Source organism: Cryptotermes secundus, unplaced genomic scaffold (assembly GCF_002891405.2).
Source record: "Cryptotermes secundus unplaced genomic scaffold, Csec_1.0 scaffold215, whole genome shotgun sequence".
Classification (NCBI taxonomy): domain Eukaryota; kingdom Metazoa; phylum Arthropoda; class Insecta; order Blattodea; family Kalotermitidae; genus Cryptotermes; species Cryptotermes secundus.
Genome location: NW_019743150.1, coordinates 929,284 through 955,521, shown reverse-complemented (window position 1 = coordinate 955,521; position 26,238 = coordinate 929,284). Strand labels below are relative to the sequence as shown.

General features: G+C 41.5%; 1 protein-coding gene across 1 annotated transcript in view; it reads right to left on the bottom strand.

Annotated features, from left to right (window-relative positions):
* Positions 1–355: 355 nt before the first annotated feature.
* LOC111873818 (ice-structuring glycoprotein) overlaps positions 356–26,238 on the bottom strand; it is a 37,291-nt gene continuing 11,408 nt past the window's right edge. The window contains exons 3-5 of the mRNA XM_033755216.1: positions 12,217–12,547; positions 3,538–3,653; positions 356–938 (exon numbers count right to left, since the gene is read on the bottom strand). Coding sequence (XP_033611107.1) covers positions 555–938; positions 3,538–3,653; positions 12,217–12,547 — 831 coding nt within the window. The 3' untranslated portion in view covers positions 356–554. The remainder of the gene's footprint in view (positions 939–3,537; positions 3,654–12,216; positions 12,548–26,238) is intronic.

Sequence of the window (26,238 nt, the reverse complement as noted above, 5' to 3'; positions counted from 1 at the left end):
AAGAAAAATGAAGAGAAGATGGGTACAAAGAAGAAATAAGGGAAGAAGCCAAGAAGAAAGAGGAGACGAATATTAGAGAAGAGAAATATATAAAGACGAAATAATGGATAATAATACCAAAGCAAAAGAAACGGAAGAACAAGAACGACGAGATGAAGGGAGAATGAGGAAGAATTGTATACAAAGAAGAAATACGAGAAGAGACCAAAGGGGGAAGTAGAAAGGGGGAAAAAGAAGAAAATAAATCATCAGAAGACAAGGAAAAGACAGAAGAATGAACAAAAGGAAGAGACGGGGAATAAGAAGAGATGGAGGAGAAGAAGACTCAGAAATTGAAGAAGAAGAAGAAGAAGAAGAAGAAGAGATAAAAATGCTTGTTGTTTTTACGTAATTTCCATAATTTTATTGGCCAGATGATTCTCGCCCGCAAAAATTACCTTCATCCTGACTGGTGGGGTCTGAAACAGCTAATTCCATTCTGTTTCGAGCCCCGCATCGCATGCTGACTAAACTTCAATAAATAAGTAAACGGTATCTGCTAAGATTCAGTTATTTTAACCGTAATGGTTGCCAGCCTGTTGGGCGTGGGCGGCGAAGTGAGCAGCCTTGGCGGCGGCAACTTCGGGGGTGTCAGCAGGGACACCATTAACCAGAGTGGGGGCAGGAGCGTATGGAGACCCGTATCCAGGCGCCGCCCCAGGGTAGGGACCAGGATATGCAGGGGCACCGTGCCCGTATTCGGGGGCAGCAGCAGCGGCGGAGGCGGCGGCATTGTAGGCGGCGAAGTGGGCGGCCCTGGCGGCAGCGACCTCTGGGGTGTCAGCAACAGGCTGGGGAGCGCCATGTGGCGCACCAGGGTAGGGGTAGCCCGGGTAGCCGTACTGTGCGCAGGTCATGCTGACAGCAATCAGGCAGAAGAACGCGATCTGCAAAGAGTCCTACAGATATAAGTGCATGTTCTGTAACCTGGGGCCGAATTGCAAATGGGTAACTTCCCGGGCCCACAGGTTCTAAGTAATGCCTGGCGTCTAGAGGGTAGCACAGAAACTTCAATTTTTGTTTGACAAGGAAGCTGTAATATTATATTTCAGGATCCTGTTGCATTGATGTGTCACTTTACATACTTCTGTCTTCAATGCAGATTGTTTACAAGTTCGCCTTAATTTAAAACTCTATTAGAATTACAAATAAACTACTACAAATTTCGACCATACTAGAGCCATTTTTGGGCAACTGTTTATTTGTTGAATTACTACACTGCATTGGTCCTTAAGTTAAAATATTCCAGTGTTAATGCATTTTCATCGTTCACATTAAAATACATTTGCTTGAAAAGATCACTCTTTTCTTGCGCTACCTTCTCCTTGAAGCGTCCGTGTTTCTTGTGTTGTTTTGTTTAGCCTATGAATGTTGGTGTGATGTTATGTTTGTTGTTTTCATTTGTGTTGTTTTGCTTAGTCCTATGAATATTGGTGTGATGATATATTTGTTTAGAGATATTGGGTTTTCGGACTTTATCCATCGTCCTGGTTTTAAGATAAATAAGAAAAACACGACATTTCGGAAACTGGATCTGTTTCCGTCCTCAGGTGAGGGAAAACAACTATTCTGTTGGGTCCCTTAGAAAGAGCTAGCCTCAATCCATGTATCAAAACACTAGGTTATAAACACCTGAGACCAGGCTAAGTCCACGAGACATCGGTTGTCCAGTGATTGAGGCTAGCTCTTTGTAAGGGACCCAACAGAATAGTTGTTTTCCCTCACCTGAGGACGGAAACACATCCAGTTTCCGAAATGTCGTACTTTTCTTATTTATCTTAAAACCAGGACGATGGATAAAGTCCGAAAACCCAATATCTCTATGTTATACACCATCGTCAGAGTCCTATAGTAACTACTTGATATATTTGTTGTTTTCATTTGTGTTGTTTTGCTTAGCTCTATGAATATTGGTGTTGCGTGTTGTCGTTGTTATTTTCATGTGCCCCATTAGTATACATGTCCCCAGGAAGTTGGTCTAGTCGAGTGTATCTCATGTTGTTGTATGTATGTATTGAAATGTATTGTATTGTGTGTATTTTAATGTGAATGACGAAAACGCAATAACATTGGAATATTTTAACTTAACGAATGCAGTGTAACAATATCAACAAATGAACAGTTGCCTGAGGATGACCAAGTAAAGCCGAAACATGTAGTAGTTCAATTGCAATTTTAATATTATCAATCCTGTATATAAGCATCCTGTTACATTACTTTATCTAAAACTGTTTATCCTGCTACACAGTCCGTCAGTGCAGTCGCATATGCGACGAATGAACAATATTAGTGCAGTGTAGCAGTTTCAGCATAGTTTAGACACCTGAAGATGGCCATTTATAGCCGAAAGATCTGTCGAAAGTGAAAGTTAGAGAAAGAAGGAACAATTTGTTGCATTGTTGACGGGCTGCATAGTAAAACAAACAGTATTAGATTTTAATATTATTTTAAATTAAGGAGAAATTATAAATAAACTTGCATTAAAGACGGAAGCAACTGTTTAACGGGATGCTGTAATTCATATTCTCGGGAACGAAATGTTCCCCTCGCTGGCCGTATGCTGTCTTCGTCCCACGAGTTGGAGAGCCCTGTTTTAAAGGTTTATTATATTATCCACAATAGTTAACCTTCGAGATCTAAGGATCTAACTGCGGTGACTATGGAGACTATCTTCGGAGATGTGACGCTATGTAGCCTAATGATTGTTTACCAACGTTTCGGAGGAACCTTCTGCCTCCATCATCAGAGTAGAAGAGTGGGGTGATAGATTGCCCTGAAAATGGTGGTGTGGGCTCCTTCAAAACACCGCTAAACACGTACCAAACTACAGAGCATCATGTCCTTGAAGATAGTTAACATATTGGCTAACACATTTACCCGTAGCATCTATTAGAACTGCGTGGGAAACTCGACAGTAGGCCTAACTCGTTCTTGGCACCCAGTGTGTTAACTCATCGGCGTCATTAAATATTTTTCTAAAGAATGCCGTCTTCTGGGACGTGGCGCCGTGTAGATATTGTGTAAACTGACGTTTCGGAGGAACGTATCGCTTACGCTGGTTCCTCGCTCGCGGATTTTATACCCTGAAGACGAAGGCGATACTTTCCTCCGAAACGTCGGTTGACACAATATCTACACGGCGCCACATTCAAGAAGACGGCATTCTTCATAGTCACCGCCGTGAAAACCTCAAATATTACATATTTTCTAAACATTGGCTCTGTCACCAGCAGATTTTTGCCAAAATGAAACAAAAGTCTTTAACCGCAGTGAATATCGATACTAGTTAGGGATATCCCTACTAGATGTCTCTGTACCTGTATGAACCATAGAAGTCGGCATGAGAGCAAAGAAATTAGTTGCCACATTACGTAACACTAAAATGAGTGAACATATCCTGTCTGGGTGACGCAGGCCGTGTATGTAGTATATATCCTTACGGATGTGAATGTTAGTGTTTTCACTGTTGACATATGACTGATGACGCATGATCCTTACCTGCAAACTCTTGTTCATTTTTGTGTTGATGATTAACGGTTTTTGAGTCCAAGTAGCGCTGCTGGTATGGATCCAGTACTCGCTGTGAACTGTATTGTCTCTTGACTTTATGCCTCCTTTATATACTTACTCTGATCAGTATCACAAAGACAGATTGTCCTTCGCTTACATATATGTATAAAGGTGTTTTAGAAATATATCTTTATCATACTTGAGGCCTCTAAACACTCCTTCACAAACTTGCTTCACCTTCCACTACTAGTTCCACCCCTCAAACGACATGTTTCCTGTCAGCATTGTCTTAGTTTTGATCTTCGGACAAAGAAATCAATATAACATCATGTGTAACGGCCATATTGGACAATATGGTTACTTTAAACCAACAAAGGGATTTGTTCTGTGACTGGCCCCCCTGGATTCTCATTTTGCTAGTTACTAAGAGGACAGTTTTCATGGCCACCTCTGATTATGACAAGCGATTAACTTGTTTGCAAGCCAAACGTTAGATGCAATCTTCAAGGTCCTTCTGAATATATCAAGTGGCATATATGTTAACACCAGCGAACAAAGCGACTGCAAGTAGGTTCCTATGAGGTGCGGTTTTCTGAATTATGAAACTGATCTGACAGGGTTTAATGATTTTTTAAAAAAATATATCAAAATGCTTTCCCTGGACTTATTAAGAAAAAAAATGTGAAATTTAATACAAATATATTATTGCAGAATTTTCCAGAAGGCCTCATAAAGTTATTGTGTCCAGATAGATATATGATTCTAGTGGTCATGTTTAAATAAAATTGTAACAAGAGTTTGTTACGTTTGCTTTATCGTGCTTTATATACCATAACATTTCTTTGTACTTCTCAGGAAATTAATGACGTGAACTCACAATGTTCAGTTGTTGTCCTCTATTCTGTGATGAAAAAAACGGCAGGATTAAAGTGCAGTAGAGATCTATGCTAATATATTCAGTTTCGAACTGTAGTGATCATCATGCAAGAAGGTTCCAAATGATATAAAATGTAGACCTCAGTAAGACCTATAACATAGACTTGATTCACTTCCATATGCCCTCTTGCACGAAACATTATGGGTATACTGCACGTGTGTCCATCGTGTTCAACAAATTTTGATGGAGTTTGTTACTGGGTGGTTAAAACTAATCTTGCAATCTGAACTGAATATTGGTTCATATCTGCCCTCTTTATTTCTGTGCCTGAACCTGAAGGAAATGGACCACTGAACAATATTAAAATGGATCTTAAAGACGGGGCGGGAGGGCATGTACTATATTCGTCTGGGCCAGGATAGGGAGTGCTGGCGGGCTCTTCTTGACAAAGGAGGCCTAATGAGCTTTCTTGTGGCATGAAACTTAGGGAATTCCTTGAATAGCTCATCACCTGTTAGCTGTAATAAAGAACTCGATTCGATATGGTTAATTAATTAGTTATTGATCCACTTCTTCTCGTGCTTTACGAGACTTAAATCGAACTTCATACTTATTTACCTGCTATTAAAATTACATAAACTCCATCTAAAAGCACTTGTGAGGCTACACCGTCATTGGAATTAACTTTATAAGTTGATTTCCTGAAGGACGGCATTAAATTATGCAAGCTATATACTGTACAATTATCCATGGAGGCCCCGTATGGCGAATCTCTTCGGACAAACAGGCCTTTTTTTTTCTTTAAGATTATCTACTCAAGGTGTGATGCACTAGCAGAGATGCTTAAGACTTCAATTATATATTATAATATAATTTTGCCTGTGGTTCTCTATGGGTGTGAAACCTGGTCTCTGACTGAATGGATACAGGATATTCGTGGGAAAGCCAGAAGGAAGCGGGTCACTGGGAAGACCAAGACATAGGTTGGTGGTCAATATTAAAATGGATCTTAGAGAGATAGGATGGGATGGTATGGATTGGATTGATCTGGCTCAGTATAGGGACCAGTGGAGAGCTCTTGTGAACACGATAGTGAACCTTCGGGTTCCTTAAAATGCTGGGAAGTCCTTGAGTAGCTGCAGAATTGGCATTCCTCAAGAAGGGCTCAGCTCCATGAGTGAGCGAGTAAGTGATTATATATTATTGGGATCCACAACGTTTTTCTGGAACATGTATCAGCATGATGAAACTTAAAAAAATACAAGGAAAAGCGAATTGTGCCTCCATTACATTCATTAAATGTACGTACAACATATTTGTGTTTACAGGAAAAGTACACGTATACTTCAATATGAAATATTAAGATTTGAAATACACACTCTTTATGATTTCATGTACTCCACTGAGCATCATAACCGTTTCTTGCAGACAAGAGCCAGTTGCTGCAGAGCAGCAGGTATCATGCTGCAGAATTATACATTATTTTCCATTGTATTTCGCTAAATATGAGTATTTACCACAACGAGAAATTTCTCGCACAAAACGTTCAAACCCTAATAAAGTCTGGTATTCTACGTCATGGGGTCAATATTTTGTTTCTGCAAACTCTTTTCTAAATAACCGGTTAAATTTGATTTAAGTTTTATGTAAAGAAGAAATTATTTGATAAATATGGATTAGAATTGGATCGCCTCTATGGTCTAGTGGTCAGAGTTTCTGGCTATAGATCCAGAGGTCCTGGTTCGATTGCCGGCGCTACCAGTCTGAGAAGTAGTGGGTCTGGAACGGCGTGTACTCGGCCTCGTGAAGATAATTGAGGAGCTATTTCAATGAAATACCGGCCCCGGTCTAGAAAACCGAAATTAACGGCCGCGGGGATTCGTTGCGCTGACCACGAGACACCCTCTATCCGCAAAAGTTGGCATTAACTTCGCCGACAAGCGGCGGTCGCTCGGTCGGTATAGTTCGCTTGCGGACTAGAGGCATAACAAATGAAGAGCAAGATGAGTAACGCGTGTAGAATTACAGGGGGAGCGTGTAGCAGTCTGTCCATTCCAAATTCCGGTATATCTTTCTTATGCTTGTTTTTGCAACAGAAATTACAGTGGACGATCACGGGTTCTTTTCTTTGGTCCCTGAGAGCGTTGAACTTGTCTGTCAGCTTAAACTCGATCTTGTGAAGAGGTAGGGAGTAATTGGTAAGGTGTCATCATAAATTACATGACGCTATATCAAAACGATGGTCAAAGATGTAAAGATATTTGTCATATAGGTCAAGGCCATGAAACAGAAGGATGATGCCAAAGCCTCTGTCACCCTGTTCATGGCCACATCACATGTCTGCATATATAGCAAGGTAGCAGAGCTAGAAAAAGCATTTAGTTAAAGTGTCTGCCTGAGTTGATTTGTGTTCAGGCTTCCAATAAAACAATTAATTTGGTCTCTGATGAATGAAACAGTTGTAGGATTTGAGGTTCTCACGGTGCTGAGTATGAAACCATAGCCATATGTTTTCACTCTGCTCCCTTGCTTGGTTTATTCTTCGATTCTGCAGATGGAGGCGAAATATTCCTTCGAAACGTCGATTGACTTTAAAAGAAGCACTCGGTGCTATATCCCAGAAGATAAAATTCCCCTTAAAGAAATATTATTTATTTGTTGTGTAGTGTAAGAACTCATATAAGCTGTATTTCAATATGGCAGTAGCAGAGAGATGCTGAGTCAAGATTATCTTTGGGATTTCTGGCAGAGAGAATGGGAATTGGGCCAGGCGCAGATAATAAATAGCAAAGACATAGTCTTAAAAGAAAACAAACGTATCATCACTGAATGTGGTCAACTCAAAACGGACTACGAACTGTGGAACAACGCGGGAGATTTATCTCTGTGGTAATTCCACACAATTGAAATTCTTTTTTGTTTCTTTCTTGGTTCTGCAGATCGGAGAAAGGTTATCAGGGTTTGAACTTTTCCATAGGTACACAGACGTGCCCAGTTTCTGTTCTGCGATGTTACTGACAAAGTTGTGAGTACCGTCATTATTACAGGTTTCCGCGGTGGTGAAAATGCTGTCACGTAGTGTGAGTGACTATAGACGGGGTTTTGGATAATTTAGTTTACTGTCCATTTATACACAACACAATTCGGAACTACAAACAATTACAGCGCCATCACTGTTCTGCACATTTTACAAATCATAACAGCACCCGATAAGCCTTTTTAAAGCCCGATATGTCTTCATCAGCCTTTTCATGGCAACGGATTTTAACAGTGGAAATTTTTTAACATCATGCCCTCAGGGACAGCATCTGTGCTCTAGTGGTCAGAATTCCTGGCTACAGATCCAGAGATCCCGAGTTCGATTCCCGGCGCTACCAGATTTTCTGTGAAGTAGTGGGTCTGGAACGGGGTCCGCTCAGCTTCGTGAGGGTAATTGAGGAGCTACTTGAATGGAAAAGTAGCGGCTCCGGTCTAGAAAACCAAGAATAACGGCTGTGGGAATCCGTTTCACTGACCATGCAGCACCCTCTATCCGCCAAATTTGTTACTAACTTCGCCGACAAGCGGCAGTCGCTCGGTTGGCATTGTTCGCTTGCGGACTAAAACCCACGGAGTTTATATCCCTAAACATACATGCGCTCAGGTTCTATTATCACACCCCGCCTTGCAGAACTCAAGTCGTTGCTCCAGCTGCCCTAGTTATTACTTCTCGGCACGGATCACGTAGAAAGCCACGTTGTTCTATTCTTGCGTTGGTGTTCGTTGACGCGGGAACTTCTTTACCGAGCTGTTGTGCAGAGATTGAAGCGGCGCGGTCCACAGAAAACACCGTTCTTCTATTGTCGCGGCCGTTACATAGCAACGACGGCTGTTTACAGAGTAACTGCACAATATATATTGTGGTAATTTGTTTTATGGCATTACATAGGCTGGTAGATCGTTACCAGCGACGCTACTCGGTGCCATGACGGAGAAATAATTATACATTTTGATAGTGAAATGTTTTGGAAAACTGCCACTTGAAATGACAAGGATAAATCCCCGTCGGTTATTGTCGCTGAAGGTTTTCCCCAACCAGTGTAAGCAAATGCTGGGATATCACTTTACACATAATCAATGCCTTCCTTCTATATCGTTGCGAAACCATTCATACAAGTTTGCAGCAGAAGAATCTGTCATTCTTACGTTTCTTCACCTGTAAAAATAAAGACAGGCAATGGGGATTCAGCCGGTCTCGGTACCCGAGCGGTCTAAGGCATGTACTGTCTTCGCTCGCTCTGAAGCCGGGATCGTGGGTTCGGATCTGTTTCCTGTGAGGTACGAACTGAATTCTTATATATTATTCTTATACACTGCCGGTCACGGTAGCCGAGCGGTCTAAGGCATGTACTGTCTTCGCTCGCTCGGAAGCCGGGATCGTGGGTTCGGATCTGTTTCCTGTGAGGTACGAGCTGAATCCTTATATGTTATTCTTATACACTGCCGGACACGGTAGCCGAGCGGTCTAAGGCATGCACTGTCTTCGCTCGCTCGGAAGCCGGGATCGTGGGTTCGGATCTGTTTCCTGTGAGGTACGAACTGAATTCATATATATTATTCTTATACACTGCCGGTCACGGTAGCCGAGCGGTCTGAGGCATGCACTGTCTTCGCTCGCTCGGAAGCCGGGAGCGTGGGTTCGAATGCCACACAGGGCATGGATGTTTGGTGTGTGTATGCGTTTATTCTGTGTTTGTGTTGTCCTGTGTTTAGGTAGAGGCCTTACGACGAGCTGATTACAGGTCCTGCCTTCTGTAAAATTATCATGAAATTGAAAAATCAGAGGCCAGGACCCAAGGAGGCTGTAGAGCCGGAAATTCTACCTCAATACTTGCCCATCGCTTTAACCGCCCTTATTACCATATGTGGCGATCACAGTGACGGCGCCGTCTAAGGCATGAAATGTCTTTGTCAGCTCGAACGCTGGGATCGTAGGTTCGAATCCCATTCAAAGCGTGGATGTCTGGTTGTGTTTATTCTGTGTTTGTGTTGTCCTGTGTTCAGGTAGAGGCCTTGCGACGAGCTGATCACCCGTCCAAGGAGTCCTACCGTCTGTAAAATGATCATGAAACTGAAAATCAGAGACCAAGGCCCAAGGGGGCTGTAGAGTCGGTGAAAAAAAAAGAAATATCCCAAATCTATGTCTACATTTCCCAAGTGGTCTTTTTCTTTTCAAATTTTCCAACCCAATTTGTATATGAATTTCTCATCTTGTCATACATACTACATGACCAACTCATCTTCCTTGAATTTGTTACCATATAATATATCGTGACAACTTCTCGTTATGCAATGTTCTCTGTCCTTCTGTTAATTCCTTTTATTTAAGTCCAGATATTCTTCTCACAAGTTCCTTCTGCAATCATCTTCACCCTACAGAAAATTACTTACTTTATGATATCATCTTGGTAGATTCTGATTTTAAAAAAGAGTTTGTAACTAAATAATTACTGGAAAATGGACCTAAATACATTTTTTTGATAGGGACGAAGTTTCTTGCTTCATTTTTGCAAGCAGAAATTTTATTTAAGAAATAACTCCTGGTCGGGCCAATCCGTAGGGTACAAGGGCCGCAAGCCTGGTTTCATAGTTTGTGGCTTCCACGGCAGCTTTTCGCATAAGGTACCTGTGACATAAAAGCTCTGAAATTGCGAAAGTTTTGGTTCTCATATCAACACGACACTTTTCATGAGCGTTTAGTGTTATAGAAAGTCACGAAAGAGCGAACAGTCCCTTGTGTCAATGTACGATTTTTATTCTCTGATTACTGATAATATACAGGGTGTTTCACGGCTTTAGGGCATAACTGCAGGAGGTGATTTCCTAGGTCTTTGTGATCAAAAAAGTTCATATAAACATGTGTCCGATTTTGGACGGTTACGGAGTTATGACCGTTTTAAACTCAGAATAGAAGGTAACGATTACTGACAGTAAACGGAACAAAATAATAAACCAGCATAATACATGATACATTTAAAGTATGAATGTAAAGTTAACTTCGTGAAACTACATTTAATTTGAATTTATTGGTGCTTAAAGCTGATTTTCGAAAATGCCACCGCCGGCCGCAACACAGGCTGCCGCTCGATTGTGAACCGCGCGGGTAGCACGTAGCAGCTTCAGCTGGCTGTTTCTTATGTGGTCAGCGGCGTCCAGAATGCGACCGAGCAAAGCATCTCGCGTTGCCACCTTCACATTGTAAACCAGTTCTTTCTTCCATCCCCACACACAATAATCCAGTGGGCTTAAGTCTGGAGACCTGGCTGGCAATTCTTCGCGTACTCGTACGTGGGCTGCGGTGTACCATACGAACAATGTCTCCTTCACTGACGCCTTCATTAACAATACGCTCGGCTGCAATACGAACGCCGGGAAGTCTACCGGTATCTCGCAATGCCTGGTAAACTCCAGTAAACACTCTCCGGTTCGGTATTCTACGATTTGGAAACCGTTGCTGATATTCAGCTACCGTAAGAACTGAGTTACCGTCACAAAACCCGTACACATAAATCATATCTGCGTACTCCTCAAATGAAAATGTAAATGGCATCGTGCACGTAACAGACGCACCAAGATGAGAACTGTTCTGAACACCAGTAGCCGCCACACTAGCCGTGGCCGGACATACCAACCCACCATGCCTTAAGTACCTCTCAAGTGTCGACATAACGAGAACGCTCTGTCTGTAGCTGGCTAAAAATAGCGACCCGCCAGATGATAGACGCGGTTCACACGAGGGCGTGTACGGGAATGGAAAAACGGTCATAACTTCATAACCGTCCAAAATCGGGCACATGTTTATATGAACTTTTTTGATCAGAAAGACATAGGAAATTACCTCCTGCAGTTACGCCATAAAGTCGTGGATATCTAAAATGCAGTATGCTGTGTAAACGAGGTTTACGATTGACTATTCTTGCGTGTTATTGGTGGGAGATAGTGTGAAATATCGGCCTCGACGCTACATTCGATAACATATATGAATGGAAAGGAAAGCGAGAGAAAGCAGGGAATTCCCTAATACAGAAGCTAATAGGAAAAACGATGAGACTTCCTGTTTGAATTTTTGGTGGATGTTGTACTAGTTCATTAAAATGCTGAAATAAAAGAGGCATATCTTTCGAACAAAAGCATGTTTTATTACATTGTATACAAAAATATATAAAGGTGGAATCGCACTAAACACAATTACCTCCCTTATGTGTGCTGAACTCACAGTTTTTACAATATTGCATTAATATCTTCTGTTTTACATAAAAGCGTATGGGTGGGGTACAAATACCGACTAATTATTATCCAGAGAAAAGGCCATAGCCTCCTGGACTCTTTACTGACATCACGACAAATTCATTAATGTTCTCTGTTTTTACTTTTTAGTTTGTCTCTTTTATGTTCTGGCTATTTTTTTATGTATTTTCTAATGCCCTATCGATATATATGTAGGAAATATGTGAAGAAAGTTTATAAAATTCGTATTTACAAAAAAGTGTGCCTGTAATGCATAGAGAAACATCTCAGTTTAAAGAAAGTGCTGTGGTTATGCTAACAGGAGTCATTGAGCAGGTTCCGTAAGACATTGATGCAATATCTTGTCGCCAATGAAGTCCAAGTGCTACTTAATTGGGGACGAGATGTTGTTCAGTAATCTAATATCTTCCTGAACCGGTAATTTTTGCTAAGTTTTGAATAAGTAGCTCCTAAAATAGGGCGGTTTGAGCAGTACACTGCATTACCGACTGGTCCATATTAACCGTAGATTGCAGCTGCCCTTGCTTGCGCGTGGGCGGCGAAATGGGCAACTTTAGCAGCGGCAACTTCGGGCGTATCGGCAGGGACGCCGTTTATAAGAGCAGGCACTCCTGCAAGAGGACCGATGTAGGTTCCGGGGGCGGCATAGGCGGTGTATCCAGGAATCAGTGGGGCGGCAAAAGGTATGGGGCCATAGTCGGGGGCGGCAGCTGCAGCAGCTGCGGCGGCGTTGTAGGCGGCGAAGTGTGCAGCTTTGGCGGCGGCTACTTCAGGGGTGTCAAGAATTGGCGTCAGGAACGCTGGACTAGCGCACACCAAGCAGAAGAAGACGATCTGAAAGAAGTGACATAGGCCTGTCTTACATTCATGCTTCCTCTCACCAAGCAGAGTGCTGTAGCTGTGATGCTGTAGAATTTGTTGACGGCTACACAAGTCAAGGAGGATGAGATTGGCAGGGCATGTAGCACGAATGGGGGAGACGAGGAATGCATATAGGATATTGGTGGGAAAGCCAGATGGATAGAGACCACTGGGAAGACCAAGGCGTAGGTGGGTGGACAATATTAAAATGGATCTTAGAGAGATAGAATGGGATGGTATGGTTTTGATTGATCTGGCTCAGGATAGGGACCAGTGGAGGGCTCTTGTGAACACGGTAATGAACCTTCGGATTCCATAAATTGCTATGAAGTTCTTGAGTAGCTGCACAACTGACATCTTCTCAAGAAAGGCTCAGCTCCATGATGAGTGAGTGAGATACGAATCCCAGTCGACATACCAGGAAATATTACTCTTTTCTGCTATGTTACGATGTATAATCTGATAGAAATTTACTGACGTTTCGAAGGAACGTTCTGCCAGCATCTTCAATGAGTCGAGCAGCAAACCAAACAACCACCATTTTGCTTGCTGCTTGTCGGCGTGTTTACTCGGTTTATTATTCGTCCCTGAAGATGGAGGATATACTTTCCTCCCGAAACGTCGATAAACTTGAAGAGTTCCGTATTCTGGGATATGACGCCGGAATTCAAGGCGTTATATCTCAGAAGTTAAAACTCTCCTTAGGCACCGCTGTGAGAACTTCAGATTCAGCGTCATTAACCCTGTACTAGACTACACGGTGTAATGTTCCAGTAGATAGTTACCGCCATGGGGAATAAGAGAAGAGAGACATGAATAGGCAGCTGTGCTTCCGTACTCCCGATGGAGGACGTGTTGGGAAAGACTGAAGCTTACAAAGAGGTTAATCTTAAAATAGATTTTAAGGGATTTCGTGTTTTGAAGTTCTTAAATTTGATTGAACTTCCTCACATTTTTTAATCGCCTGTGGTGAGTTTCCGGATTAGGGAATTTATTGACTGTCTGAACATCTGTCACCATCTGACTGCAGATCTCTTCATGTTAGCGAACATAACATTTTCTTCAAATGAAATTAGACAAAATGTTAAAATCCCTGTCTCAGAATTTATGTTGTTACCTGTTTCACTCTTGCTTGTTGACATTAATTCTTATATGAAATATTCATAGGAGACACCAGGATTTTCCCATGGGCGGGGGTAACCAATTTCCCAAGAGGGAGACAGCCAAATAATTTGCTTACAGCTTTAAACTTTTAAAGCCATCTTTAGTAATTAAAAATACCTTAAATTTCTGTTGTTAGTATATGATATATTTCCTTCTTCTCTTCAATTTTGATTTTTTAAAAAATCCGAAGGAAATAGGTGCCCAGTTGAGCGCCCTCCTGGCGCCCTTGGAAACATTATTCTACGTTGTGTGTGTTTAACGAAATGTTTTGTTGTGTAATGGCTCTGCTCATAACTCTGGCCACATTAATGTTCGTACCTAAGCCTCGTAGCTGAGGCCGCGCCATAGCTCAAGCGGTTAGTCGCTGGTTTCCCACCGCGTCGGCCCGGGTTCGATCCCGGGTCTGGTCAATTGGGATTTGTGGTGGACAAAGTGGCGTTGGGGCAGGTTTTCTCCAAGTACTTCTATTTCCCCTATCAATCTTCATTCCACCAAATTCCCCATCATCATATTCACCCGGGCAGGCTACAATAGGCCAATCAGTGGCCGCCGTGCCGAGTGGACTCAGTTTGACTCCACCACCCACTAAGCGAATTAAAAAGAAATCGTCGTATTTGGTTGAGGCAATATGCTAAAAGCCAGAAGGTCGCGGGATCGAATCCCGATGAGGTTATTGAATTTTTTTTCAATTGACCTAATCCTTCCAGCCGCACTATGGCCCTGGGGTCGAATGAGCCTCTAACAGAAATGAGTACCAGGAATATTCATGGGGTTAAAGGGCTGCCGGCGCGTAGGGCTGACAACCTGACCGTCATCTATGAGCCGATTATCTAGAAAATGTGAGAACCTCAACATCTCACAACACCATGGGCCTCCAAAGCCTCTTACAGGGATACCTTTACTTTACTTGTACCAATAGTAATTAGTGACTGATACAAATCACGAAATTGCTAGTTATATGGAGTCTAATATTCCCAGTTCCTCCCTTTATCATTATTAGATACAAATATTCTTCCGGGACTCTTTTTGAGTCGCTTTAACTTCTTTTATGTTCGTCTCTCAATATGTCCTTATAAAATCCCGATACAATTACTGTACAGTATGTATATTCCGGGCTTCAGGAATTTGGGAAACAGATGTAATGCTAACAGTTTTCTCTGAATAATAAGCATTTCCAGAATTTCCCCCCCTCTCAAAATATCCTGGTGAAAGTGTTTCTGTTTGTTAGTATTGTCAGGGGCGGCAGCACATCCGAACCCAGAGGCTTCCTGGGGCGCTACATTTAGGGCCGGTACATTTTACGAACTCCTTACTTATTTATCAATTTAATTTAATTTCCGTTTATTTTTAGACTACTTTATTATTTTAAAAATAGTAGGATGTTAAGATCGCCATTCTGTCTCTATATCTGTATATCACCACTTATCACCATTCGAATTCCTGAACCAATCTTGGTACGCATAACATGGCACCTGATCCCATCTCAATCCTTCTCATCTGTCTGTGTACTCGTATCTGTATGTTTATCCGCTGTCGTTGCTAGGCAACGGCTCGGTAAGAACTTTACCGCTGCTACTAATACACAAGCAACAATAGAATAATTGTTGGAAGTGTCCTTTTCTACGAGGTCCGTTTCATATGAAAGGAAAGTAGTCTCTTAGTTCTTCCCAGAATATCTTGTTCCTATCGTGACGTCATTGGCAGTAACCTAAACATGCTGTGCAACAACGCAAATAAAACCGTTTTAAGAATTGCGACCCCAGTGACAGTTTCGTCACACTTTCTGGGAATATCATATTATTAACTGTGGCGACGTTTCGAAAAGTTTGGTGTCACTAACTTAAGAGGGGCGGCGGTATTTAGGCTTGAGTATTATTTCAAGATAAAAAGAGGTAAATCTATCCCTGTAACAGACCGTGGTGGTCCATAGGGTTGTGAGACGTCGAGAGTCTCACATTTTCTAGACAATTGATTCACAGATGACGGTGAAGTTGTCAGCCTTACGCTCCGGACGCCCTTTACCCCCTGGAAGATTCCTGGTACTCATTTCTGTTAGAGGCTAAGTAGACCCCAGGGTCATATTGGGGCTGGAAGGATTAAGTAATTTAAAAAATTCAATGAGCTCATCTGGAATCGAACCCGCCATCTGCTGGCTTGTAATACAATGCCTCAACCAACTACGCTACCGCATTCCCCATTATTTGAAGATACTTAAATTAATCTAGCATAGTATCAGTATAAATGTATCTGCAACAATTAAACATCAACAATAAAGACAGACACGTTATATGAAGCCGTGGGTTTGGAAACAGTTTAATCTTATCGTTGAGTAGCTTACCTGAAGAATCTTACTCATTGTTGGATATCCCTTGAAGACTCAAGTGCAAGAAACTGCCGCTGCTAGCGCTACTGGTATTGTTCCAGAACTCGCTACGGAGGAAACTGTTAATATCTCCCATCTTAATAACTCCTTTATATACTTTAGTACCGATTTGTCCTTCGGATTATGTCTCAGAAATATTTCTGGCACTCCTTCGTGGGGACGGTCTGCCTTCCATCTCCCTGCCCCCACCCCCTAACCTGATCCTGTTACAACGAAAAGCCTTGTTAGCGCGTAATGAATTATTTATTTGGCATAAATATTATATGTTTATAATAACCTCTGTGGACATAGCTAAATAGAATTCCGCCATAAATAGGTGTGGTACACGTGGGCCCACATTTTGTGATAATTTTATCCTTCGTCTGCTAAGGGGATCTTAACAGCAATATAATGTCTTGTGTTCTGTTTGAGGTTCATCCCGCCATTCAAATTTTGTTCTGAAGTTCAAATGTCCGATGTCTTCCTCACCAGCTTCGATATGTTTTATCACTTCTAACACTACGGACTAGATAATCCCTTAAGAAGCACAAGCCATTATGTTATGAATAATTTTCGTTTCTTTTGTGGTATAAGGAAGAACCAAGTATTCTACAAACTCCTGGTTATTAAATCTGAAAATGTATGGCGTTTTCACTAGTAGTCACAGTGTAAAACTGGTATCCATCTAGCAACAACGTCAAGAATGGTGGAACTATGCCACCATACCCTCATTTATATTCATGGCATTGTTCTTAATTAATTAATCACAGAAACAAATTTACCTTTACCTTTAAAAAATTCTTATAGTGGAGGTGGAGTCCAACTGTGTCCACTCGGCACGGCGGCCACTGATTGGCCTATTGTAGCCTGTCCCGGGTGGTTATGATGATGGGGAATTTGGTGGAATGAAGATTGGCAAGGGAAACCGAAGTACTCGGAGAAAACCCGCCCCAGCGACCCTTTGTCCACCACAAATTGCACTTGACCAGACCCGGAATCTAACCCGGGCCGCCGCGTTGGGAAGCCAGCGACTAACCGCTTGAGCTTACATGCGGCCTTACATTTACCTTTAGTCACAATATCGGAGTTCGAGTCACGGTGGGGGTAAGAATTTTCAAATTTTCATGTCGTCCAGTCCGGCTCTGTGGTCCACCCAACGTCCTATCCAATGGGTACCAGGGGCTCTTTCCCCGGGGGTAAAGAGGCCGGGGCGTGAAGATGACCACTCACCTCCAGCTAGTGCTAAGGTCAGGAAAATATGGATCTATACATCCACCCCCCATACACTTTCACGGCGTAGTGCTTAATTAGTTAAGCACAGGGACAACTTTACCTTTTTAGTCACAATTTAAATCCAGGTATCAGAGAAGGAATTTCGTTGAATGAAACTCAGCGTTGGAAGAGTTAATAACCACCAAACTGCAAATTCAGTAATTAAGTCACTGACTGAAATATTAACCAGCTGACTGATGAAGGCAATTGTTAATTAACAGGCACATCTATCCAATTAACTGGTCCCTTAAATACTAGTAATATACTGACTAGCTGAATTACTAACTACCTAACTAATTCTGTGACAAGAACGCTAAGGTCTAACATTGCTAATACTGAAGACCGCCATTGGATAAGACCCTCAGACATTTGCATCCACCTCCCATTAACAAATCCTCGTTCTCTGACAGGTCTGATACTAGAAGTTTAGACTAAACGTCACATGAATTTAATGTTGACTTATATCGGCTCACTGTCAGCCCTATTTCGCATTAAATTCAAGTCAAAATATTTAGATTTTGTGAAGAACTTATATTACAGAAATTTGCACAGAACATAAGATATAGTTTTACTGTGATCTTTCATCTTTGACTTGTCTGGTGCACATCTTAATATGGCAAACATTTAACAAACAAGAAGACTGCTTTCTTCATAGTCACCGCCGTGAAAGCCTCAAATCTTACATTTAACAAACAAATTCTCTAGGCTGCAATGCGAATAGTTTAACAATAATAAATTTTCGTCAGTAATAAATGAGCTTCAGGGAAAATGAGGATAGGGACAGGGACCAGTGGAGGTCTCTCGTGAACATGGTAATTAATTTTCGGGCTCCATAAAATGTTGGGAAATTCTTGGATACCTCAGCCACTGGCGACTTCTCAAGAAGTGCTCAGCTTCTTGAAACTGGTTAATTAGACATAAAGTAATAATTTGAGGGAATTCCCGTTCTCTTATTTAATTACCTCTAGTGAAACAATGTTTAAATTGTTACGAGGTAACGATTGTAATAGTATGTTCTGTTATATTTGTATTAAATATACTGTCACGATTTAGGGATGTGTGACTGAAGATGGGGTTTGGATTGGAAAAAGAATTTATTGACCATTTACATGTCGTAACTACAAATAACTGTAACACTATCGCCAAATTCCACATTACAAATCACTACACGATAAGCCTTCTCAGTCTGCTTTCACTGGTCGTCTCCTGGTAACGAATCTTAACAATGGATATTCTTGAACTTCTGTTGTCACGCCGTTGCCCGCTGTTAACTTAACTACAGCGTCATCTCTTCTCAGCCTCTCTTAACTCATTGCTCCAACTCCTCGACATGGACCACATAGAAAACACCGTACTTCTATTTTTGCGTGCGTGTTCGTTGTTGTGGGAACGTTGTTACTGAGCTGTTCCCCAGAAACGGCCGTTGTTTATTCACCTATCTTTCTACAATACATTTATACATATATAAACGTATACATTTGGATTGGAGGAAACTTCGTTCACTTGTTACCAACAATGAGAGAGACTTTTGTAATATGAGCGTGTGTTCCAAAACCCGTCAATTGATTGTTGAATGTACAAATACGAGAAAATTTTATTGGACCTAAAATACGTATTTATGTTTTTCTCTTAAATAATTATTGCAACTTTTCTGTGATAAATATTTAGCTAGTTTCTCTTGAGATGCTCGCAGAAACGCATGTAAATATTCATGTACGGTTACCATTTCCTTTAAAATCTTTATCTTTTGTTGTATTTCATGTTTCATATTATTGTATTATGGTATATTGTCGAAAATCAAACACTGCACTGAATTATGTACTATGCAATTCAATACCTTAAGAACACGTTAATTGTGTAGCCGCCTGATGATGGCTTTCTAAGAAGGCGAAACATGTAGCAAAATTCTGTTAAATATCAACTGTTTTGTTGTTGTGTTGTGACGAATTTTAATAAAAGAAATTTATAATTATTTTTGTTCGATTTTAACCAAAATTTAAATCATTGACAAGGTTTATTAAAACTTCCCCAATATCAGATTTAATTCAAATCCATTGAGATATGCTTAGGTTGTTCTATGGTTAGCAAAGTGGCGGACGGGCGAGCTCAGTAGACACTCCGCAGGATTGCGGGTGCGCCTGGAGAGAAGCACAAAGAAAAACTCAGTAAATTTTACGTTTAATGAAGGAGAATGTATAGTTGTGACCGAGTCATGGGGGTCGACCTATATCCATTGTACGTGTATATTAAATGGAAGGAAGTAACACTACTACATATGTATGTTGGGTTTAATTTAAATAAATTAAAGAAATTAAATAATACTAATAATTACATTATGAAATAATAATAATAATTAAAAAATAAAAGAATTAAATATTTATGTACGTTTTGAGGTTTGCAGAGCGGTGACTATGATGAATGCTGTCTTCTAGGATGTGGCGCCATGTAGATCTTGTGAACTGACGTTTCGGATGAAATTATCGCCTTCATCTTCAGGGTAGAAAAATCCACGAGCGAGGAACCAGGATGAGAGGTGTCTAGTCACCTGCGCAACATCCCAGAAGACGGAATTCTTCAATTAAATATTTAATTTAAATTGTCAAGATTACCCAACAGTCACTGGAATTGTGTTGCCTATGCATAGAGCAGTTAGGCAGTCAGTCAATCTCTGTTCCTGTATGAAATTCGGTTAAGTCGGCATTTTCGAATGTCAAGGAGTTCTGCACGAAAAGGTTGTCACAAAGAGGTGACAGGGGAATCACGTGGTTAAACTTGACATTATGGTCTAAATTAAGAAAAAACTCTTACTAAGAACTTGCGCTGCTATGTGGAAGGCCATGACATGATCAGTAGAATGTCATTACACCAGAACTAGTTTCCTTTGATGACCAATTGTAATTAGATTTAATAAGCCAACAGTTTACATCGTAATGCGATTATCAAGGAAATATTTGTATTTAAATCTATATTTTATTTATACACGTTATAAGACTTGGGCGGGATGGTTGGAGATCATTTAATTTTCATTTGAATTCTTACGTTAAGTTAGATTTATTTTATTGCAGTTTTCTTCTATATATGGCAATATTTCCATGACATGAATAACATTGTAAGACGAACAGAAATCTAAAAAGAAAAACCGCGTGTCTTGAGCCAAGCAGTAATGAGTATATAATGATGAAATATTGGTTCTGTTTAAGGTTTCCGTAAGAAATAGAATTTGTAAGGTTAATATATTTATCCAACCGCCTCTGTGGTCTAATGGTCATAGTTTCTGGCTACAGATCTAGGGTTCCGGGTTCGTTTCCCAGCACTACCAGATTTTCTGAGAAATAGTGCGTCTGGAACGGGGTTCACTCAGCCTCGTGAGGATAATTGAGGAGCTATTTCAAGGAAATAGTGGTTCCGGTCTTAAAAAAAAACGGAGATTAACGGCCGTGGGGATCCGTTGCGCTGACCTCGTGAAACCCTCTAGCCACTAAAGTTGGTACTAACTTCGATCGGTATAGTTCGCTTGTGGACTAAAACCACAGAATTTGTTTTTTTTTTTATTCCAGCTGGTATATTTTAAGGGATATGTATTTTCTGTTTCACTTCTGGCCTCCTACGTTCGAATTACGTGCCAGTCCATCCCAACATCTCTGATTTAACCGCTCTGAGACCAAGAAGCGAACAGCGGTCTACAACTTAACAATTTCCTCTCCAGAACTCATACAAGGAATGGCGAGATAATAACGAATGATGGCCTCCTTTAACTCATTCCTCGTTGGCCTGTTATTTCCACAAAAGCAGTAGGCGATTTTGTATGCCTCATTGTACACGTACTTGATGTTTATTCATTGCAGATACAAATATCTCAGTTTTCTGTTAAATATTCTTAATTATAAATTTTAGTGAGATATATTTTAACTTGTAGAGACGTTGTTATGCAATTACCGCGAGATTTGTGGATATACCAGGGCCGTTTCTGGGCAACGGCTCGATAAATGTGTTCCCACAGCAACAGACACGAACTCAACAATATAAGAGCCGTGTTTTCTATATGGTCCGTGCTAAGATGTTATAAGCAATGGATAAGGTTAAATCTTAGTCAGTTCTGTATGGGAGTCTATGAAAAGCGGACTTGAGCTCTGAGGCAAAGGAATAGCCATTGTTGGAGCCACTACCAGGAAACGTGTAGTAACAGGCTGAGAACACTAAGTTGTGTGATCTAGTGAACTGTGAAGTGTGGAAAAAGCGATAGTGTTATAGTTACTTGTAGTTACAACCTGTAAGTGGGCAACAAATCTATTTACCAATCCAAACCCCGTCTATAGACACGCACACAAACTACGTGGCAATATGTAGACTACTAATGCTCTGTAAGAGAGAAGGGATACGCCAGTTAGTATAGAGACTAAACTACATGCTTGATACACAGATACGATGATTGAAATTAGCTATTTCTAAGGGGCCCAACTGAGTAGGTGTCTTCCTTTCTCGCCTGAAGACGGAAGCAGTGTAGTTTCCGAAACATTGTGTCCTCTATTACCTAGAATTCCGGAAGCTGGAAAAAGTCCAAAAACCCAGTAATTCTGTGTGTCATCCACCATCGTCAGAACCCTTTAGAATCTACACGTAAATGCTTGATGACCGAAGAAAAAGAGGTTCGATGTCCAGCAGGGGCAACTAATGTTTTCTATTCTCCACAGCGTCCAGACCGGCCCCGGGCCCCACGCGGTCTCCTATGCAATGGGTACTGAAGACTTTATCAGTTAATTAGTGTTCATTTCATGACGTCATTAACTAGTTCTTCGTTAACTGCAAAAGTTACGTACTAACGTATTGACGGATGTGAAAAAAAAGGTTAGGAATGGTTAGAATGTGACAGGAAGCTACTAGGGCGTGCCATTTCTGTGGAGAGACGGAGGAAAACCGTAAAAAGTTACAGCATATTCAATATCAAAGATATACAATAGAGGAACTTGCGCAGACAAAGCGAAAATATTAAGGCTACACCGCCATATTGGTCTGTAGGACGAGAAACGTCAGAATGAATGTAAATCGTAAACTTGATCGGATTTGGAAGGAAACGGTGGGGGCCCTTTTTGAGATCCCTGCCCGGCAATTACGTCGAGAGATGAGGAAATTAATAAGAAACTTCAGCTAGGAAATTCCGCTTACCGCACAAGATTCGAAGCAGTAACCTTCAGAAGGCTAATGAAGGGTGCTGACCATTCAGCCGCGACATTTGGTGGCAATGACCCGTTATATAACGGCCAGCCTTAGGGATACGAACCCACTCCTTTTTTATCTATGTCAATACTTTCTCTTTTACAGCAAATGTCCCTCCATTCTGTTCTAATGTTCAACAAGCACAACCCTTATGTCTCGCTACTCTTTTCTAACTCCCTTTCTGCATATTTTTCTTCCCTTGTCTCGCCAATGGTCACTTTTTCCTGTTCATTTTGATACTAAAAATGACCCCTTTTATCAGCAACACTCCTTGCAGATCCTGCGCAATGTCTCTGTTCTGGATTTTTCTATTTTTGAATATTATCATATCCTTGGATGCGATGCAATGTAGCCCGGTCGAAGTTCATCGGCGTTTCAGAGAGACATACTGCCTCCATCTTCAGGGTGCGAAAGTAAACCAAGCAAGAAGCAAGCTACAAACTACTTCCTTTGATTCATCTTCGTCCCTGAAGATGGAGGCAATATGTCCCTCCGACTCGTCTGTGAATTTCTACTAGGCTCCAAGGCATTGCATCTCCATAATGATCTCTGTGAGAACCCCAAATCCTGTTGTACAGTCTCTTCCTTTTCGTTTCTTAATATTCCGCAGAAATTTCCTCTCCTTGCTTGCATCTCTGATACGTGTCTTGTTGTTGTTGTAGACACGGGCGCAGAGAGAACTGATGATGGTGTCGGGTGGAGAAACGAAGCAATAAAGCATAAACATAAGAAAAATAAAAGAGGAAACCATCAAAATAAGGAAGATGTCAATTCTTCCGGGCAGCTTTACCTATCATAAGGCAATAGTTTTACAGGTCAATATATATATTTTTAAGGTAATAGTTTTCCAGGCCGCTTCATCTTTTGCAAAGCAATAGTCTTCCATTTGCTTTATTTTTCATAAGGTAATAGTTTTCCAGCCGGGCACGGTAGCCGAGCGGTCTAAGGCATGCACTGTCTTCGCTCGCTCGGAAGACGGGATCATGGGTTCGAATCCCACTCAGGGCATGGATGTTTGTGTGCGTTTTTCTGTGTTTGTCTACAGATAGAGGCCTTGAGAGGAGCTGATCACTCGTCCAAGCAGTCCTACCGAATGTGTAAGATCTAGTAAACCGAAGTGAAACGGAGAGTTTCATGGAGGTAGGCCTAGGCCCAAATTGGGGCTGTAGCGCCACAGGAAAAAAAAATAGTTTTCTAGGCCGCTTCACCTTTTGCAAGGCAATAGTTTTCCAGGCCGCTTCATCTTTTACAAAGCAATAGTTTTCCAGTTGCTTTATTTTTCATAAGGCAATAGTTTTCCAGGCCGTTTTCCTTTTGCGATGCAGTAGTTTCCCAAGATGTTTCATCTTTGGCAAAGACAGCAGTTAGTACCGTAATAGAAAATATTTTGCAACCTGATAAAATGAATGTTCACAACATAATGAACATTCCCGATAGCGACGAAAGAGCAGCCTCATTGCAGGACTAATAATAATTACGTCCATATTTTAATTTCAGCTTCCTTCAATATCCGAAAGATCATGTGACCTTGGTCTACGTGAAATTAGATAATGGTACGCGAGTTGACGACCTTCAACCTCCGTCTAGGTCCAAAGAGGAGGGGTTGTTTGTCGTCGTACTCCTTGGCGGACCCGTTTGCACCACGCTGTTTTGCTGCCGAGGCTAATGAGGTGGAAGAGAGATGATAATCAGTTCTGAAGGACGGGGTAGCGGATTCGGCAGGTCCTCGTGATCTGGGACGTTTAAATTTGGAACGCGAGGGAACCTGTAAATTCACGTTACACGTAAAGGTCAGGACAGAGAAATGAAGGCGGTGTGTTCCTCCAGTACTTTGATAATCACCAACATGGCTACACGGCGTCGTCATAAAAAAAAAGAACACAATTCACCTCTCGAAATAACCTCAGATATTTTGAAAAGTGTAAGATTTTAGGTTTTTACGATGGTGAATATGAAGAATGACGTCTTCTGGGATGTGGCGCCAGGTAGAAATTGTGTAAACCGACTTTCCGGAGGAACGTAAAACCTACGTCGTCGGTTTACAAAATATCTACACAGCGACACATCCCAGAAGACAGCATTCTTCATTTTGAAAAGATATTGAAAATGAAGGCAGATGATACACATAGGCGCAGGTGCAGGGGGGGCAATATGGATATAGGCCTCTCCCCCTGGGTTTTGGAAACAAAAACCAGGACTGATTAATAGAAGGAAATACACATCATATTAATAATAAATATAAAAATAATTTTTAAAACATGAATTAAAATATTTATAAAGTTGCCCCGGTGCTTAATTAGTTAAACACTGTGCCATGAACACATATGGGATAGTGGAGGTAGAGCTCGACAATTCTTGACCTGGGCACTAGATGTGAGTGGTCAGCTTCACGTCCCGGCCATTTTACCCCCTGGGAAAGAATCCCTGGCACCCGTTGGATATGAGGTCGGGTGGGACCCAGAGCCGCCGGATTAAATGAGCCGGAATAGCTCATTCGGTATAGTGACGGGATACGGGTTTGACCACCTGGGTTTGATTCACGGCAGGGGCAAAATGTTTTTCTTTTCTCCACAGCGTCCAGACCTGTTATGGTGTCCACCCAGCTTCATTTCTGATGGATGCGGGTAAGCTTTTCCTCTGAGGATAAAACAGCCGGGTCATGAAGCTGACCATTCACCTTCATCTAATGCCGAGGTCAAAAATAGTGGCCGGAAAGGAGCAATGAGAAGGAAATAAATTGAAGAAATTGTGAAATGGTAGAAGAAAAAAAGGAGAAACTAGAGACAATAGAATACAAGAGAAGAGTTGCGGCCTGTTTTAAATTACTATCCCAGCATTCGACTGGAGAGAGACGGAATCAAATCAGCATGAATCTTACTCACACTGGACTGTAACTCCGACGGAATTCGAATCGTATATTTCCGGAATACTAGTCTGAAGCTTTACCGCCACGTTAACCTACCGGATCGTTACGTGAGCTACTACACTCTTGCGCTTTAAACGAAAGTGACCTTCAAGGTTTATTTCCTTCTTCGCCTCAACGCTGATGAGTTCACATTCCTCTGTTTTGGATAAGGACCACGTCAGAAAGATGAGAAAGAGGTTTACAAGACAGGGTGTAGTCCATTGTGGAAACTGCGCACGAGTCGAATTTCATCAATTACAGAATATCTGCTGTAAATAAGCTAACGAGGAGACTTGAATAAAAAGAAATTGAATCCAAACTATTCCGCACATAGTACTAACGGTGAAAATGTGGGAGCAAGGTTGCATACCGTGTATGGATGATGTATGTAAGTTACTACATTGCCCATAATTCAATTGTGTGCACACTTTTTTTTGTGAACTGGTTGCCTCTACGTAAGGTAATCTGGTTTGGTCACACGCCTGCCCGCAAGTCACTGAAACCGCGACATAAGTTGGAGCGTAACTCGATCTTGGCTACACTCCATGAAGCCGAAACCTCGAGAAAAACGGAAGCAGCTCTTTGAGATCGCTTTCTTCGGTTTTAAACTCGATATTTTTCCTCATGTTCAGCCTTATTTCATTTAAGAGAAACAAGAAGAACCAATCGCCTGATTTCCCTTGATAAACACGCACCGTTTACTTTCGTGTATTTTCGTTGCTGCGGGAAAGTGTTTACCGAGCCTTT